This window comes from Anthonomus grandis, chromosome 3 (assembly GCF_022605725.1).
Source record: "Anthonomus grandis grandis chromosome 3, icAntGran1.3, whole genome shotgun sequence".
Lineage (NCBI taxonomy): Eukaryota > Metazoa > Arthropoda > Insecta > Coleoptera > Curculionidae > Anthonomus > Anthonomus grandis.
The window spans coordinates 3,931,640-3,948,864 of NC_065548.1; the positions used below are offsets into that span (position 1 = coordinate 3,931,640).

At 32.9% G+C, this 17,225-nt stretch overlaps 3 protein-coding genes across 6 annotated transcripts in view; 2 read left to right on the forward strand and 1 right to left on the reverse strand.

Moving 5' to 3' along the window:
- LOC126733863 (tetratricopeptide repeat protein 21B-like) overlaps positions 1 to 3,398 on the forward strand; it is a 32,759-nt gene extending 29,361 nt beyond the window's left edge. For both annotated transcript variants that reach the window (XM_050437284.1, XM_050437285.1), the window contains one exon: positions 2,703 to 3,398. In XM_050437284.1, coding sequence (XP_050293241.1) covers positions 2,703 to 3,358 — 656 coding nt within the window. In that variant the 3' untranslated portion in view covers positions 3,359 to 3,398. The remainder of the gene's footprint in view (positions 1 to 2,702) is intronic.
- A 6,210-nt stretch (positions 3,399 to 9,608) lies between these two features.
- LOC126734095 (tRNA-dihydrouridine(20a/20b) synthase [NAD(P)+]-like) lies at positions 9,609 to 11,503 on the forward strand. Its single transcript, XM_050437617.1, has one exon. The coding sequence runs from the start codon at positions 9,795 to 9,797 to the stop codon at positions 11,019 to 11,021; it is 1,227 nt and encodes a 408-aa protein (XP_050293574.1). The 5' UTR covers positions 9,609 to 9,794; the 3' UTR covers positions 11,022 to 11,503.
- LOC126734094 (synaptic vesicle glycoprotein 2B-like) overlaps positions 11,143 to 17,225 on the reverse strand; it is a 35,822-nt gene continuing 29,739 nt past the window's right edge. For all 3 annotated transcript variants that reach the window (XM_050437615.1, XM_050437616.1, XM_050437614.1), the window contains exons 7-10: positions 14,491 to 14,756; positions 14,279 to 14,438; positions 11,642 to 11,769; positions 11,143 to 11,579 (exon numbers count right to left, since the gene is read on the reverse strand). In XM_050437615.1, the coding sequence (XP_050293572.1) occupies positions 11,524 to 11,579; positions 11,642 to 11,769; positions 14,279 to 14,438; positions 14,491 to 14,756 (610 nt within the window). In that variant the 3' untranslated portion in view covers positions 11,143 to 11,523. The remainder of the gene's footprint in view (positions 11,580 to 11,641; positions 11,770 to 14,278; positions 14,439 to 14,490; positions 14,757 to 17,225) is intronic.

Here is a 17,225-nt window from a genome sequence, read left to right on the forward strand (position 1 = left end):
ACACCTATTTCAGCGTTTTTGGAAATACGTCCAAGGAGTTGAGAAATAAATTTTTTTTAGGTGAAGAGGTGATTTTTTTATAAGAGCCTTACCAAGATGGACATAACTCAAAAAATAAGAAAGGTACACTTTTGAAAATTTCGGTACAAATTGATCAATTAAAATGATTAGACACCTATTTCAGCGTTTTTCGAAATACGTCCAAGGAGTTAAGAAATAAATATTTTTGGGTGAAGAGGTGATTTTTTTTATAAGAGCCTGATCAAAGTGTACATAACTAAAAAAATAAGAAAGTTACACTTTTGAAAATTTCGGTACAAATTGATCAATTAAAATGATTAGACACCTATTTCAGCGTTTTTGGAAATACGTCCAAGGAGTTGAGAAATAAATTTTTTTTAGGTGAAGAGGTGATTTTTTTATAAGAGCCTTACCAAGATGGACATAACTCAAAAAATAAGAAAGGTACACTTTTGAAAATTTCGGTACAAATTGATCAATTAAAATGATTAGACACCTATTTCAGCGTTTTTCGAAATACGTCCAAGGAGTTAAGAAATAAATATTTTTGGGTGAAGAGGTGATTTTTTTTATAAGAGCCTGATCAAAGTGTACATAACTAAAAAAATAAGAAAGTTACACTTTTGAAAATTTCGGTACAAATTGATCAATTAAAATGATTAGACACCTATTTCAGCGTTTTTGGAAATACGTCCAAGGAGTTGAGAAATAAATTTTTTTTAGGTGAAGAGGTGATTTTTTTATAAGAGCCTTACCAAGATGGACATAACTCAAAAAATAAGAAAGTTACACTTTTGAAAATTTCGGTACAAATTGATCAATTAAAATGATTAGACACCTATTTCAGCGTTTTTCGAAATACGTCCAAGGAGTTGAGAAATAAATATTTTTGGGTGAAGAGGTGATTTTTTTTATAAGAGCCTTACCAAGATGGACATAACTCAAAAAATAAGAAAGTTACACTTTTGAAAATTTCGGTACAAATTGATCAATTAAAATGATTAGACACCTATTTCAGCGTTTTTCGAAATACGTCCAAGGAGTTAAGAAATAAATATTTTTGGGTGAAGAGGTGATTTTTTTTATAAGAGCCTGATCAAAGTGTACATAACTAAAAAAATAAGAAAGTTACACTTTTGAAAATTTCGGTACAAATTGATCAATTAAAATGATTAGACACCTATTTCAGCGTTTTTGGAAATACGTCCAAGGAGTTGAGAAATAAATTTTTTTTAGGTGAAGAGGTGATTTTTTTATAAGAGCCTTACCAAGATGGACATAACTCAAAAAATAAGAAAGGTACACTTTTGAAAATTTCGGTACAAATTGATCAATTAAAATGATTAGACACCTATTTCAGCGTTTTTCGAAATACGTCCAAGGAGTTAAGAAATAAATATTTTTGGGTGAAGAGGTGATTTTTTTTATAAGAGCCTGATCAAAGTGTACATAACTAAAAAAATAAGAAAGTTACACTTTTGAAAATTTCGGTACAAATTGATCAATTAAAATGATTAGACACCTATTTCAGCGTTTTTGGAAATACGTCCAAGGAGTTGAGAAATAAATTTTTTTTAGGTGAAGAGGTGATTTTTTTATAAGAGCCTTACCAAGATGGACATAACTCAAAAAATAAGAAAGTTACACTTTTGAAAATTTCGGTACAAATTGATCAATTAAAATGATTAGACACCTATTTCAGCGTTTTTCGAAATACGTCCAAGGAGTTGAGAAATAAATATTTTTGGGTGAAGAGGTGATTTTTTTTATAAGAGCCTTACCAAGATGGACATAACTCAAAAAATAAGAAAGTTACACTTTTGAAAATTTCGGTACAAATTGATCAATTAAAATGATTAGACACCTATTTCAGCGTTTTTCGAAATACGTCCAAGGAGTTAAGAAATAAATATTTTTGGGTGAAGAGGTGATTTTTTTTATAAGAGCCTGATCAAAGTGTACATAACTAAAAAAATAAGAAAGTTACACTTTTGAAAATTTCGGTACAAATTGATCAATTAAAATGATTAGACACCTATTTCAGCGTTTTTGGAAATACGTCCAAGGAGTTGAGAAATAAATTTTTTTTAGGTGAAGAGGTGATTTTTTTATAAGAGCCTTACCAAGATGGACATAACTCAAAAAATAAGAAAGGTACACTTTTGAAAATTTCGGTACAAATTGATCAATTAAAATGATTAGACACCTATTTCAGCGTTTTTCGAAATACGTCCAAGGAGTTAAGAAATAATTTTTTTTTGGTGAAGAGAAGTATTATTCTTACAAAGAAGAATTAACCTATAGCAGTATAAGAGCACCTTTTTAAAAGATATTTTACTAATTTGACATCCAAATTTATGAAAAGATTAAAACAAAAAAGTTCTAAGTAATTTTCCTAAGGTGAAGGACAGTTTAAGCCTTTTGTCATTGACGACTAGCGTCAAATTAATAGGGTGAATACAAAGAAACACTATACCTAAGTGTATACATCCTGTATCTTCCTTAATTTTAAGTTTTCGAAAAAATTGTATATAAGTTTGTTGCATTAATTTTTCATGTAGAATCGCCCACCGAAATCCTGACGCGTAATTTCCGAACACCCTGTATACGGAGTTTTTTTGGTTAATTATGTAGACTGCGCACAGGTTGTGCTTTTAATGTCTTTTTTTTATTTGTTTTAGCCGAAAGACTTATAAAAGAACTGAAACAGCGTCTAGAAACGAACAGTGAAGATCCACTAAAAGCTCGCCTCCTAACCGACTTCCGAATGCTCGCCACCAAAGAAAAATACAACATAGAACGTGCCTTAGAAGATTTCGTGTCCATAGCCTCCCAAAATGGCACCAAAGAACACCTCGGGGCCATTTTGGGCATGGCCACTGCTTACACCCTACTCAAACAACAACAGAGAGCGAAAAACCAACTGAAACGGGTGGTGAAAAACCCTTGGAACTTCGAGGACGCCGAGTATCTGGAACGTTGCTGGCTACTATTGGCCGACCAGTATATACAGTCCAACAAACTGGAGTCGGCCAACGAACTAATTAGCAAAGTGGTGCAACACAATAAGGCCTGTGTCAAAGCGTTCGAGTATCTCGGTTATATTGGCGAGAAGGAGCATCGATTTAAAGAGGCGGCCAATAATTACCAGCAGGCCTGGAATGTCGGACAGAAATCGAACGCCAACGTTGGATTCAAGTTGGCGTATTGTTTGATGAAGTGCAAACGGTATCCGGAGGCGATTGATACCGCTACGGAGGTGCTCAAGTTGAATCCCGAGTTTCCTAATGTGCAACGAGATGTTTTGGATAAGTGCATTAATAATTTAAGGGTTTAGTGTATTTTACGGAGAAGAAAAGTGGAGATTTAGTTGTCAACGTAGTTTTCTTTTAGTAAGCAGTAATAGTACCAAATACTGCTCAAAATAATACTACGATTTAGCTGAAATTTTGACCACAGCTTCGCGATAGTAACTTTTTTCAGGCCGTCCTTGTAAGCAATAAAATAGGCAGTGGCGGCTCCTTCTTAGGGTCAATTGGTCAATGACCCCCCTTAAATAATCTCATAAAAATACCAATTTTATTATAAATATCTTTTATCTAAAACTTCATTGTGAATTATAAAATTCTCTAAGCAGTCTGCATTGGCAAAACAAATAAATATATTATTAACGTCGCGCCTCGCGCGCATCACAAGCCCATGGCTGGGCCGTATTTTAAATTGTCCCTATACAGTTCTAACGGCTTATGAAGAAATGCATGTAAAATAGAACAAAGAAGGCAGATAAGCATTTCGTGAGCGGGAGTGAGAGTCACCTTTCAGTCCTATATCGCTAACGTAGTCGACGGCCCGACTGGATGAATGTTTTCAGTTTTGTTTTAGATAGTTACTGTTTGCCACCCGCACGAAATATGCTGGAACATTAAGTTATGATGTTCCAGCAGATTTTAATTTAAATAATTATGACGGCTTGAGAAAAAGGAAAGTGGTCGACCAAAACCAAATATGAATTTAAAACAAACAACAAAGGATAGGGGTAAAGATATTCAAAAATATTTTAAAGAATCAATGTACAATTTGTGTGATTGGATTTCTGGCTGCAGTGTGAGAAATGCATTTTTTTGCTACCCGTGTTTACTGTTTTCGAATGACGCTGTATGGGCGAAAAATGGAGTAATTGACATTAAGCATTTAAAAGTGAAAATTACAAAGCTTGCTTCTTCCACTACTCATATAAATTCATTCAATAAATTCATTCAATCGGCTGTGTAAAATTTTGCGGAGTTTTCGAAATTGCATTGCGCGTTCATGACGAAAGTATCAGCTCCAATAATCCTGGAATTTTTCTGGGCCTTATCGATTTTGTTTCTGAACTGGATTTAATGTTTAAAGAACATATTGAAAAAAGTACAGTATTTAAAGGAACATCAAAAATAATTCAGAACGATACTTTAGAATCAATGTTAGCCATTGTACATACTCATATAATTAAGGAGATTGGCCAGACAAATTTTGTGGCAATTCAAGTAGATGAGACCACAGACAGCTTCAATAAAACGCAGATGATTGTCATATTGCGATATGTATTAACTGATATTGTACATGAAGGATTTTGGAAATTTGTGAACCCTCCAGGTGCCACAGCACAACATTTAACTAATGTAATATTGGAAGAACTTCAATTATCAAAAATTAATCAAGCACCTGAAAAATTAATTGCCCAAAGTTACGATGGTGCATCAGTCATGAGCGGTAAACTGGGAGGAGTACAAACAAAAATTAAAGAAATATACCCAAATGCACACTTTATTCACTGCTATGCCCATCAACTTAATCTTATCCTGCAAAAAGCGGCGAGTCAACATAAACCGATAAAAATATATTTTGTAAATTTATACGCATTTTCGTCCTTTTTCGGCCGATCTCTATTTATTTATTTTTTATTTAATATTATCATTAATTTTTTAATTTTTTATAATTAATTTTTTATCTTTTATTTAAAATATTTACTCTAATAAAAAGGCAAAGTTAATTTTCGGAAAACGATTTAAGCATTTAAAGTTATTTTTACCCGCTTAATAGGGTAAATATCTCGGTAAATATTATTGAGTTTTATCTAAGTCTGTATTTTTTATCTAAAATATAAATGCTAAAAGATCTTTCAAATACTTTAAAAAATCAAGTTTGATTTGTTTTTTTTCTATTAGAGTAAACTATAAGTTTTCAAACCAAAATGACCCCCCTGAAGATTGACCCACGAGCCGCCACTGAAAATAGGCAGCGTTTTTTAGTGTATTGGTTGAAAATTATGGACCAATATATAAAATCATACATACATACATATCCTCAGTGTTTTTTCTAAGCTGTTTAAAAAGCTTATATAGATTATCTTGCTCATTTTTTTTACCATTGAATTAAGTAACCGACAATGACTTTATAGCAAGAAGGTTCAGTGAGCTAAACGTCTTCAATTTTGTTACACAGATTTTTGAAAAAGATAGTCAAGTACACACAATGAATATGGACTTCTCAAAAGCTTTTGATCATGTGAATCATGCTCTCTAGTTAAATAAAATATCTCAGTTTGTCTTTAGTGGTTCCTCGTAAAATTAGCTTGAACGCCACTTAGTAAGCAGATTGTGAGGCTGGCTGTATGTAATTGCAGCTTTACTGAGATCTCAGTTATGTCTGGTGTTCCAAGGGGAGTCTCCGTTTTACTCTTTCCATTCAATGATTTATAGTCAAAGTGTTAATCCTCTGGGTTATATTTATTCTATTGAAGGTACCCCTTTGGAGGTTGTCACTAATGTGAAGGCTCTAGGTTTTACATTAGATCTCACAGATCAATTTTTCCTTTCATGTTATGTCAGCTGCGTCCAAGTCTCTACAAATAAATATATTAGCCTTCATTGAAAGGTGATATAAATTCCATAAAGCTTCTTTATTCTAATCTGGTTTGTCCTCAGCTTAAATATTAGTCCTATGTATCAAATCACCACCTTACACAAATCATTGAACAAGTCCAGCATAATAAGTTTCTGAAGTATATTGCTTTTGAGAGTAATATTCCTTTACCTATAGTTTGTGAAGAATTTGAAAGTGAACAAATTAATGATGCAGTTCTTTTGTTACTAGGGTCAGCAAATTATCTAACCATTACACAGCAACAAGTTTTTTATGCAGTTAACAAGCAGTGTGATTTAGAATTCCTATTAATCTTCATTGAATCTTCAATCTTTATGGGCGGAGTTAGGGGGGGCTTAGCCCCCTTTAAAATGAAATAAGCCCCCCCCCCAAAAAAATTGTTCAAAACGTAAAAAAACAGAAAGTATAAGTCTTAAAGAATATGTGGTTGAAGCTTCCACTTCCGCAGTACACGAAGAAACGTTCTTAAATTCACCTTTGATAAAAAATGAGGCACAAAAGTTTTGGCTGATTTCAATTTATTATAGGTCTCTCGACAATATAATAAATCATCTAAAAATAAGATTTTCTTCCGAAAGTCAGAAATTAGCTAAATTTGTCTTCAATTTTTTGCAGATGGATTTTGATCGTAGTTTGGAATTCATTAAATTGTATGGAGATACCTTTTTAATCGATAAGAAGCTATTAAAAGCTGAAATGACCGTTATTGGAAATTGCATTAATTAAAGCCAGAGCCACAACTATACCATTTCTGATATTAAAGATGTATTAAGAAAAGAGACTTTTCCAAATGCAAATAGCATTAGTTTTGCCAATTTCTTCAGCGTCCTGCGAACGCTTTTTCTCAACAATGAGAAGAATTAAAAATTGGTTTAGGTCAACGATAGGTCAGGATCAATTTAGTTCTTTAGCACTAACCACTCTTAGTATTGAAAGTGGTCTAACAAAGTGATTGTCGCCAGATGAAATTTTAAGAGTTTTTAAAAAAAGGAAATCGAAAACTTTTATTAGAGTAGTTATAAGATAATTTTATTGGATTTTATTTTATTTAAGGACATTTTAAATAAATTTTGCTTTTACTATTTTTGAAGAATTATTGTGTTTTATTAAAATGATATTGGTTTTGAAGGTGGCAGACAATGAAGAAGTAATATCTAATTGTCGGATTTGCATTTTCTTAATTAATTTAAACAAAGTTAAACAAGACGTTTTGGTTGGTAAGTATCTCCAACCGTTACCAAGTGTAAACTGCTAGTTTACACCACCGAACATAAACTAGAATCTTGTTCTTTATACTGTGTTTACACTTAATATAACATTTTAATATAATAATGGTTGGAGATACGTACCAACCGAAACGTCGTGTTTAACTTTGTCTAAATTAATTAAGTCCGACAATTAGATATTAAAATAATATTATTTTGAACTTTGAAATTTTTCTTGAAAGCTTAAATTTTTTTTTAAAACTAGTGACTTTTGACTTTTGCTGTGTATGCAATATACTCCAATACATATACAGAATGGTTCATACCATTATGTATATTGCAATAAAATTCAGAAACGTGTTCCTTGGATGAAACCTAATATGAAAATAAAAATAAAACAAATTCATGATATTAGTATAGCAAATTAGAATAGAAGCTGTTTAAGACTATTCTTTTTTTTTAATAATTTTAACGGCTTATAAGTGATAATGAAGGTGCCCACCAAAAAATTTGTTACCTCCGGCGGCGCCTGCGGCAGACTTTTCTTTGATGGCCACCCCCTCACCTCTTTGTGTAACTCTGCCCCTGGATGGGGGCTTTAGCCCCCCCATTTTTGAGGCTCTATCTTCGCCCATGTCAATCTTTTGCCTATTATTGTTGTTTAGATTGTTTTATGTGAGTGCTTTCAACAGTGAATTAAAATGTAACTCTTATACTCCTTCTGTTACTATGTATTGTTATAAAATGTTAGCTGTTAGGATAGATAAATTCCTTCTACTTTTATTTTATTGTTATGTATGGGCTTACTGTCCATTGATAAATAAATAAATGGTTAAAATGCTTTAAAAATAAGAAGCACTACTGCAGATTCCCAGAAACAATGAGAAAATTACATGGAATATAATAAGAAATGCCTGAAAGAGATATTCTTTGTAATGCCTCTTTGATTACCAAAACATCACCTATACATACTAATGGTATGACTTAATGTATGTATCTAGTAGGTATCCCAAAGGCTAATATTAAATATTTCTACAGAAAATGGTTAAGACTTTCTGCAAGAATATATTTACATTGTACCTAAGGTCTTTTATTTTTTTGTGATTGAATAAATTTAGGGATAAATAAAAATCATTTCTCGGAACTTGCAAATCCTATATTGAGTTCATACATGTTTTTTAAACGATTCGTTATTGCAAATGTTAAATGGGTCCTAAAATATTTGGCTGTAAGCATAAACTACTGTAAGAAGTAATAAATATAGCCCTCGACCAACATATTGATAGAATATCTTAAAGATGTTTAGTATGCTTAGTCGTAAAATATGTACTGGTGTTTTTTTGTTTTAAATACAAATATATCTAATAAAGAATTTTTTTTGCAATTTTTACAGTTTACACCTATCACAACACTTACAATTTTACTCACATCCCAAATTTATTACTTACTTGTCGACACAAATATTAAAATGATGCTACGGAACTGCAGGTACTGCTACTACGGGTTAATTGCTCTTACATATATATAGAAAATCTATTTATTTTGTTCCTACATTATTAAATAAATAAAATATAAACTAAATTTTATATATAATTGTTTACCAAATCGTCTTGTTATGGAACGTTGACATTTCACTGTCAAATTGTTAACATAACCTATTTTATTGCAAGACAAAACAATTTTCAAAAGCATTTTTGGTTTTGTAGAAAAACTACGGTCTATTGAATATTTTAAAACAAACAAATGTTTGATTGGATTTTATTATGCACTTAAAAATCTAAAAAAATTTTTACTAAATGACGTCATTTTCCAAATCTTACAATGCGAAAACTCTTTGAAACGTCATTATTTTCGACAAGGATGCTGGCACTGTTGCCGTACTTAACAAAATTTAATTCGGTTTAGATAAAGGTTTGGTAGTTCTTATAGTCGTCAATGGTAAATTGTGGTTTTTACTAGGAATTTATTGTAATTGAATTTCCTATTCATCAACATTACTTATATTTAAATTATTACTCTAATTTAACACACAGTAGGTGTTTATATCAGATATTTTTTATAGGCTGGTATGTCTTTAGCCAAACCCAATACAACCCCAATCTTAGACCCTAAAACTTCAGAAGGAGCCAGGACCTTCACTTATAAAATATTATAATAAAGAATGAAACCTCTGGTTTCAAGAGAAAATCACTTGACAATCTGGCAATGCTGTGGTAATTAATTTGATTCTTCTAAATAGGTTATGTCTTTTGTCAACAATTTGACAGTTAAATATAAACGTCAACAATGTGAAAAAAATGTTGTTTATTTATTGGTATATTTTGTTTTTTAGTGGTAGGAACAAAATAAACATATTTTAGGTCAATATAAGAGTAATTAGCCCGTATGGTATTTCACGTTTTCTTAATTATTTGGAAATCATGTTTAGCGCAAAAGTAATACTTGTAATAATAATAAGGCGTTGTTTTATTAGCCATTGCTTTGAGCGCCATCTCGCGGTATTTAATTAATTAATAACTGCCATCTAATATCTGATACTACCCTAGCCACTACCATATAAAACTTTGGTTATGTTTACTATTTACTTACTCAAATTGCACAAAAATTACTTCTAACAAATCTTTAATTTCATTCAATTTAACGATGACACACCCAGAAAAACCAACAACCGACGTCCTAGAACTCTTCTACACAAAAAAACTAGTAAAAGTCTGCGCCCCAATGGTCCGCTACAGTAAACTACAGTTCCGAAACCTCGTGAGTCAGTACTGCGACCTCACCTTCACCCCCATGATCTTGGCCGATTCCTTTTGTAAAAGTAACAAGGCGCGTAGTAACGAGTTCACCACCAACCTCATAGACACCCCTGTTATAACCCAATTTGCCGCAAATACTGTGCATGACTTTGTCGGAGCAAGTTATATGGTGGCTCCCTACTGTGACGGAGTCGATTTGAACTGTGGCTGCCCCCAAAGGTGGGCCAGAGACATGAACTTGGGATGCCAAATGTTAAAGGACCCTCAGAAGATCTTTGAGCTTGTTAGAGAGTGTAGGAATAGAATCGCAAAACCTTTTACCATCAGTGTTAAGACGAGGATTCAACAAGATGATAGGGAGAGTGTCAAGGTTTGTCAAGCTCTGGAAAAGTGCGGGGTTAGTTTTATGACTATACATGCAAGGACTCCGGACAATAATTCGGGGAGTATTAAAGAAGAATCTTTGAAACTCATTGTGGATAGTGTAAATGTTCCTGTCATTGGTAACGGTGGGGTTGTGAGTTTAGACGGGTGTTATGATCTGCAAGAAAAAACTGGTGTAAAAGGTGTTATGGTGGCCAATGCTCTTTTATCTAATCCATTATTATTTGCTGGGTCTAAAAGTACTTCACTTGAGTGTGTGCAAGAGTGGCTCGATATTTGTTACAACAGTACACTAACTTTGGAAACTTATGATGAAACAGTTTGTCGAGGAACAATACCTGAAAGGCCTCCTAACTTAACATTCCAATGCTTCCATCATCATTTAGTTTTTATGCTAGACAAAGTTTTCACTAGGAGGCAGAAGAAAATTTTCAATAATCTTACCTGTTTTAAAGATGCCCTAGAGTTCCTTGATAATACATTTGGCTTAAGGCCCCAGTTGTTTACCAGGGAGCAATTTATGAATTCTGTACCCTTGCAGCCTCAGTATGAGGGTAGAGAATGGGTTTATAAGGAATTAAAGCCTTTTGAAGACAGTAAGATGCATGTAAAGGACTTTATTGAATATGATTATGAGGAAAGTAAGGGTAAGTTGTTTATGGATAAATGTAAGGAGTTGGAAGGTGACTCGGGTTGTGATTGGACAGAAATGTTTTTTGAAAAAGATTGATATTTGTTAAGAGAAAAATTGTTCCTTTTTGTGATTCTCAATTCATGTCTTTACTTGTGTAACAACCCTTAAAAAGACAAAAAAATCTACTTTTATTTATTTTACTTATAACAAATACAGATGCAAGAAGAAATGACATTTATTGCATCATTTTTACAAAAATTACCTAAATCTATTTAATATCACATAGAAGTATACTTTGCATAAAACTAAAGACTTACAACATAGTTGCATTAAACCATTACTGGTCATTTATATAACTGGTGCGAATGTTTTGTGAACTAAAACAGGAGTCAGATTAAGTAAAACTAAAAGTGATTTTAAACTGAACTGAATGGCGACTGCTAGTTTCTCTAATAAATTAATTTCTAATTCCTTAACACATACTGTACAAATTGAGACTTGAGAGTTTAACTGACATTTACTACATACCCTATTATCTTCGAGAATGGCAAATAAATAACATTAAGATTATTCCCTAATTTATGTTATTTTATTGTTTTCAATCTAGGGCACCGCCGCCTGTGTTTGGCAGCAGCAGACATAACAGTCCACTACCTGAAATATTTAAAAGAAAAACACTATTATCACAATTACATCAGATTAAATCATAGACATACCAAACAGCATTCCAGCAAATAATACTATAGGAACCACACAGTTCAAGTCAATCAAGAATCCAAATAGCAAGTTTCCAATTAGGGCCCCACCTCGGCCGAAAGTTAGTGATAGAGCTGCTGCCATTACCCTAAAACAAATATTTATATAACTTGTTAGAGTGACCGTGTATACTTAAAATATCATGACAAAACTTTTTTTTTTACACGAATCATTCTTATTACATTTTAAACACATAATTTTATTAACTGTCTATTCTGTCTCTGTATATAGTCTTTCAAATGATGGTTATTGTCTTTTATGTCTCAACTTTTGTTAATTTTAAATTGTGACGTACGTTTGTTAAAAAAATATATACAGTAGAGCCTTGATAATCCGGACATGCGTTACTCCGGATGCTTCAGTAGTCCGAACACGAATTTTGCCGCTATTATGTACGTTATAGTCCGGATTCGCTTGTACGCGATAATCCGGATCGCGCTGTTTTCAGCCGTTTTGCAGGCTTTGACAAGTTTAAATTGATTGGTAGTTTGCGAAAGTTTAGTTTTTAACGTTACATAGGTATTACAGTCGACACTTATTACTTCCTGGCCTTCCTACACCAATTCTGGGGAATATGGCTCCAAGACGAAAGCATAAAACATTATCTTTAAAACAAAAGCTTGATATACTGAACAGATTAGAACGTGGCGTGAGTGGAAAAGCCTTAGCTAGTGAATACGATGTAGGCACATCCACAATTTCGGATATTAAAAAGAACAAATTGAGCATTAAAAAGAATGTGCCAAGGTTTATAAAGACGTTTTATTTTTACTAATGTTTTGTATTTTATTTTTAGTTTTATTAGCGGTCGTGATAGCGTACCACAAGCTAGGAAAACACTAAGTAAACCTGAATATCCCAGAATGGAAAAGCGATTGTTCGAATGGTTTTGCAGGCAAGGTTCCAGACACATTCCCATATCATATGAAATTTTAGCAGCCAAAGCAAAGCAAATCTACAACGATGTTTATGGAAATGAGAATTTTGCAGCCAGTCGAGGTTGGATCGCAAATTTCAGAAAAAGACATGGTTTGAGAGCTTTAAAAATTTGTGGTGAGAAATTATCCAATGACGAAACTGCTGTCGAGCCTTTTAATAATATGTTGGCACAGAAAATAAAAGACCTGAATTTAATTCCTACGCAGGTTTACAATGCTGATGAATCATCGTTGTACTGGAAAATGTTACCGGAAAAAACAATTGTTCGTTCTCAAGAAAAGACAGCACCGGGACGAAAAATAAATAAGGAGCGGGTTACTTTCCTGGCATGTGTAAATGGATATGGTTCTCACAAATTGAGAATTCTCGTCATTGGAAAAGCAAAAAATCCCAGAGCATTTAAAAATGTACCCATACCCGTAGAGTACAAAAATTCCTGCAATGCTTGGATGACATCTGCAATATTTAAAGAGTGGTTTCATAATTCGTTTATTAGGCAAGTAAAAGAGTATTTAAGAAGCCAAAATCTAACTGAACGTGCTCTTTTAATCATTGACAATGCCTCAAGCCATGAATCGCCAGAAGAAGTGAGGATGGCCATTTCCAAACAATCTTTCTTCCGCCAAATTGCACAGCATTGCTGCAACCCATGGATCAAAATGCCATAAGGTTGACTAAAGTGTTTTACCGTAAGAGCCTTTTGGCGCACATTTTATCACAAAATGAAGAAAATGTTATCCAGGTATTAAAGACCTTAAATCTCAAAACTGCAACATACTTACTGAGCAATGCATGGTCAAAACTTACTGTAGAGGTTTTACAAAAATGTTGAGAAAAAGTAATTCCAAAAGGAACGGTTTTTGGTAATGATTTAGAATACGAAGCCGATGATCTGATTTCGCTAAAGCAATTACAGGAAAAGCTACGAGCTTTAACGGATGTTTCGGCTATGCTCCAAACACTAAGTGAAAACGGAATAAATCCTAATGAAGTGAATAACTGGATTGAAAATGATGACAACTTGGTATTAGATGAGATAGAAAGCAACGAAATGCATTATAGCAGCAGCGAAGAATGTGAAGATGATGACGAAAATCAAGGGAGAGAGAAAGGAGTCAAAAATGATGAAGCAGTGAAGGGCTTCAATTTATGCTTAAAGTGAGCTGAAGAAAATCAAGTGCCATTGCATGATATTCTTGTTCTTCAAAGACTTAAAGAAATGGATTTTATGAAAAACCAAGAAAAAGTAAAGCAAGCTAAAATTACAGACTTTTTTAATTAGCTTAATTATGTACCTACTGCATAGCAAACATGTAATTTAGTTTATCCTTTTAATTTGTCTGTTTTTCTCGTTTATCACATATTTGTAGGTAATTTTTTAGTTATATACATATAATATTCCCTAATAAAAAACATATATGTATGTAAAATCCGGATCACCGTCGTTTGAGGCTTTACTGTATTGTCATGATATTTTATGTTTTGACCCCTTTAGGAAGAGGTTTTTTTTTTGTTAAATTTTGACCCGTATGGTGGCTATTTGTTAGCCGAAAGCCCGTTGCTTGTAATGGTGGAGAAAAATATATACACGTTATATACAAATCGCTTTATTATTATTATTGTCTACTAATTATTTACTTATATGTTTAAACACTTACCTGAGATTTGTAGGGAATAAATCAACCATAACACAGTACACGGTACTGATTCCCAAACTGGTGAGAGCCTCAAAAACGCACGAGAGGGCCAAATTGGAATAAGTAGAATCGACGAAGTAAAGACCGATAGTCACGGAGCCTGCCACCAAAAGGCTAAAAACTGCATTAAATTCGTTAAAAATAAAATTCAACAAACAGAAATAGCGACTTACCCAAAAAGAACTTCGCTCCTAACCGATGCACGCAAAGTGGCAACCAAAAACTGGTAGGGATACACGCGAGTCCAATGATGAGCGTATGTAAGAATACCGAATCCGCAATGGGTTCTCCGCAGAATTCGCCAGGGCCCCCTGTGGCATTTGCCGAAATTACCACCGAAGAAACTTCGCATACTGTCGCTTTATCGTTGGGATGAAGGGTTTCGAACTCTTCGAAGCGGTAGAAGAGCTCAGGAAACCAGATCATTAAAGTGTAGTAGCTACAAAGGGAAAAGGGTGTTTGTAACTTCAGAAACTCTTGCTGTTTTAATGTGAAAAACACAAACAAGTGTTGCAAGGGTCCTTGGTTGGCAAAATTGCCTTTAGCTCACGAAGTTTTTGAGGTACAAGAAATGTTCCGATGTGAAAGTATTTGGAAACTTATCATCAGGGATTGGTTTATATTTGTGTGCAAAAATTATAAGAATATTCCTAATGGTTTACAAAGTTATGCTCAAAAATGCCTGCTAAAGAAGAGAAATCTTGATAATGTGACTTGAATTTCAAAAACATTAAATTTGGTGGTGCTTGGACCTTGGTTGACAAAATTGCCTTTAACTCGGAAAGTTTTTGAGGTACAAAAAACGTTCATATACGAAATTATTTGGAAAAGAATGCTCTTTCTTTATTCATAACACTTTTAAGGATTTTCCGAATTTTTGAGAAAATATTAAGATGGACAAAATTTTGAAAAAAATGGCACCACCAAAACTGCTCATAATTACCTAAATCCTTAACCTAGAACCGTGTTTTTACCCTCAAATTCATCATCAGAAAATCCTTTATATTTGTGTGCAAAAATTATAAGAATATCCCTAGGGGTTCTAAAGTTATGTTCAAAAATGTCCGATAAAGAAAAAGAAATCTTGATAATAAAACTTGAATTTCAAAAACATTAAATTTGGTGGTGCTTGGATCTTGGGTGACAAAAATGCCTCTAACTTGAAAAGTTTTTGAGGTACAAGAAACGTTCGTACATGAAATTATTTGGAAAAGAATGCACTTTCTATATTTATGACGCTTTTAAAGATATTCCGATTTTTCGAGAAAATATTAACATGGACAACATTGGCGCTTGGACCTTATTTGATAAAATTGCCTCTAACTCAGAAGGCTTTTGAGGTACAAGAAACATTCATATACGAAATTATTTGGAAAAGAATGCTCTTTCTTTATTCATAACACTTTTGAGAATATTCCGAATTTTCAAGAAAAATATTAAGATGAACAAAAAGGTGAAAAAACTGGCACCACCATAACTGCTCATAATTACCTAAATCCTCAACCTAGAACCGTGTTTTTACCCTCAAATCCATCATCAGAAAATCCTTTATATTTGTGTGCAAAAATTATAAGAATATCCCTAGGGGTTCTAAAGTTATGTTCAAAAATGTCCGATAAAGAAAAAGAAATCTTGATAATAAAACTTGAATTTCAAAAACATTAAATTTGGTGGTGCTTGGACCTTGGGTGACAAAAATGCCTCTAACTTGAAAAGTTTTTGAGGTACAAGAAACGTTCATACATGAAATTATTTGGAAAAGAATGCACTTTCTATATTTATGACGCTTTTAAAGATATTCCGATTTTTCGAGAAAATATTAACATGGACAACATTGGCGCTTGGACCTTATTTGATAAAATTGCCTCTAACTCAGAAGGCTTTTGAGGTACAAGAAACATTCATATATGAAATTATTTGGAAAAGAATGCTCTTTCTTTATTCATAACACTTTTGAGAATATTCCGAATTTTCAAGAAAAATATTAAGATGAACAAAAAGGTGAAAAAACTGGCACCACCATAACTGCTCATAATTACCTAAATCCTCAATCTAGAACCGTGTTTTTACCCTCAAATCCATCATCAGAAAATCCTTTATATTTGTGTGCAAAAATTATAAGAATAGCCCTAGGGGTTCTAAAGTTATGTTCAAAAATGTCCGATAAAGAAAAAGAAATCTTGATAATAAAACTTGAATTTCAAAAACATTAAATTTGGTGGTGCTTGGACCTTGGGTGACAAAAATGCCTCTAACTTGAAAAGTTTTTGAGGTACAAGAAACGTTCGTACATGAAATTATTTGGAAAAGAATGCACTTTCTATATTTATGACGCTTTTAAAGATATTCCGATTTTTCGAGAAAATATTAACATGGACAACATTGGCGCTTGGACCTTATTTGATAAAATTGCCTCTAACTCAGAAGGCTTTTGAGGTACAAGAAACATTCATATACGAAATTATTTGGAAAAGAATGCTCTTTCTTTATTCATAACACTTTTGAGAATATTCCGAATTTTCAAGAAAAATATTAAGATGAACAAAAAGGGGAAAAAACTGGCACCACCAAAACTGCTCATAACTACCTAAATCCTTAACCTAGAACCGTGTTTTTACCCTCAAATCCATCATCAGAAAATCCTTTATATTTGTGTGCAAAAATTATAAGAATATCCCTAGGGGTTCTAAAGTTATGTTCAAAAATATCCGATAAAGAAAAAGAAATCTTGATAATAAAACTTGAATTTCAAAAACATTAAATTTGGTGGTGCTTGGACCTTGGGTGACAAAAATGCCTCTAACTTGAAAAGTTTTTGAGGTACAAGAAACGTTCATACATGAAATTATTTGGAAAAGAATGCACTTTCTATATTTATGACGCTTTTAAAGATATTCCGATTTTTCGA